Here is a 2,594-nt window from a genome sequence, read left to right as displayed (position 1 = left end):
GGGGGAACATATATATTGTTATTGATACTATAGAACGAACGCTACTTAATTCTTCCGAAACTAAATAGCTGCCTTGTTACTAAGGCCCCAATCACCTGACTCCGATGTTGAGAGCGAAATCCCCCATTACACTAGTTATTAATTTAAATAGGCTTTCTGTAATTAATTTATAGCTCTTTATTTATCTATTATTATTATAAGTTTCTAGAAGATATTTAATAACCTTAAATCTTACTAGAGTTTATTATTTTAAGCCTACTCTAACAGCCCCCTTAATCATTTTTATAATTATAGTAATTATCTTTATAGATATGACTAAATAATAGATTGACAAAGTAGGGTAATTGTTTATGATCTGAAGCTTACCCTCTTTGACACGAATCCTGTGAAATAATAATTGGTAAATTCCTGGGGTAAATCTGTCCACTCATTGTAAATAGGATCAATGATGAAAATAAATAGGATAGGTAGTGATTAGGGGGGGGGTGTAGGGCCATACTTAAGCAAACCCTAAGAAATGGGATGTAATCCATCCCATTACCATTATTGGACAGTGGTCAAAAAAATAGATATTTCAAAAATAGATATTTCAAAAATAGATATTTCAATAAATAGATATTTCAAAATGCAGTGTTAGGTTTGGGTGGAATCTTCGGGATATAGTTGGCGAGGTTCGGGCGGTTATTCGGAGGATTTTTAGGGGTTTTCCCTATACCACCGGATTCAATGGGCGGAATGGGGATGCCCAGGTCTACATACTTTCACTATGCCCAAGTTCTGGGATATGATAAGCGATGTTTATACTGGTGAAAACATGTGGAATCCCAGCTCTCCAAATTCAAGAGCCTCGTTGCTTAGCTCAGGTATTGAATCAAAATATATTAGATCGTGGATCGTCCGATTCTTAAAGGCCGCCCAGCTTAGTGCGCTTTTATTCGCTATTATAGTACTAGCGATAGTAAAAACCAAAAACCACAACAAATAAAACCTAGAGGTAAAATACCTCGTTACTAAATGGCATACAGTACTTACTAAGTAGGAATACGGTTGGGGCGCGACGACCTTCCGGTTGGGGTGGGCTGATCTGTGATTTGGTGAGACCAACGATTGGCTCTCAACTTTTGGCGCCTACCTCTTTGTCAGTCGCTGTACCTCATTGGGCTCGGAGTTGAAGGCCAAAAATAATCTTAGCCCGAGAGAAGATTGGGAAGTCTACGAAGATTGACTTTGGCAAGCTAACCCCAATTATGAATTGTTAATAGCGATAGATTATGCTATCGCATTCCAAGCCACCTGAGTTTCCTTCCAAGGTTCGTTAAGGGAAATTCCGAGTAACCGAATGGTATCCAGCAACTATAATCCTTCTGCTCCAGCTTACAATCGAATGCGAGTGTGGGAAATGATCGCCACAGAGACCGATCACAAATTTCCTCCCTCACAACCCCCACCTGCCAACCTTCCCCCATCCACAAATTCGGAGCACTCTGGACTCCGAGTGTGAACATTTGAACCTCACAAAGTTCGAAAAGCTACTATGAGATAGCCTACGAGATTGATCAGTGATCATCGAAGGGAATCGATTTCAGCACGCGTCACCCCTTATTCCTACCGGTGGACCTGATACCCTTCTCAAGATGGGTGGCGAAACCGGCCCTATCAATGTTTCTCGGGTGATGGCAATGGTGATTGCCGGATTACTCGCTCTCTCATGTTACAATGTGATTGAAATCACCATTTCAATCTTCACCACCTTCAAACGCCGCCACGGGCTGTACTTCTGGAGCATGCTGATCGCGACATTTGGAATTCTGGTTCACGCCATTTCGGTATTCCTTCGCTACTTCGCCCTCGCGCCCAATTTTCCTATGTGTGTTCTGATCTGTATCGGCTGGTATGCCATGGTAAATGGCCAGTCTGTGGTGCTCTTTTCTCGACTTCATCTGGTGACGACCTACGGTCAGTACTCTCGCTGGGTGCTCTATATGATCATCTTCAACTTCTGTGCCTTGCAAATTCCGACCACCATCCTTTTTCTCGGGAGCAATCGCGGCGTTGACAGCTTCGTCGACACATTTAATATATACGAGCGGATCCAATTGACCGGGCTTTCCGTTCAAGAGACGATTATCAGTGCTCTCTATATCTGGGAGACAATGACCAGTCTACGACCCGTCCTGGCCTTGAAAGGTCCGAACGGTCAAAAGGCCATTACCAACCTCGTTATCATTAACATTACCGCTGTTTTGTTGGATGCGTCTCTCCTAGCCACCGAATACACCAACAACTTCGACGTCCAGACGACCTATAAACCAGTTGTGTACGGCATCAAGTTAAGAATGGAGTTTACGGTACTCAATAGACTACTTGCCGTAGTTCGTGCATGTCCATCTACCATCGAAGACGATCAGCACCTGCGCAGATACAGTATTCATATAGATCCGAGTTGGACTTGTGATCGTTCAGCTACTGTCTCTGCTTTTGCCCTGGATCAAGGATTGTATGACCAAAGTGATCGACAAAGAGGATCTAAAGGGTCGCCTATTCATCTGCTCAGCTCCTGGCCATCTTCGAATCATACCCAGGGATCTGTATGA

General features: G+C 43.1%; 1 protein-coding gene across 1 annotated transcript; it reads left to right on the top strand.

The window, feature by feature from the left end:
* Nucleotides 1–1,634: 1,634 nt before the first annotated feature.
* Nucleotides 1,635–2,594, top strand: N7481_004942 (uncharacterized protein; the record flags this gene model as incomplete). Its single annotated transcript, XM_057264161.1, has 1 exon — nt 1,635–2,594. One exon carries the CDS (start codon nt 1,635–1,637, stop codon nt 2,592–2,594), a length of 960 nt encoding a protein of 319 aa, XP_057121881.1.

Source organism: Penicillium waksmanii (assembly GCF_028829765.1).
Source record: "Penicillium waksmanii strain IBT 27052 chromosome Unknown utg000005l:1.0-5232799.0:1.0-5237142.0, whole genome shotgun sequence".
Lineage (NCBI taxonomy): Eukaryota > Fungi > Ascomycota > Eurotiomycetes > Eurotiales > Aspergillaceae > Penicillium > Penicillium waksmanii.
Note: the sequence above shows the minus strand (reverse complement) of the source record. Positions and strands in the feature narration are given on the sequence as shown.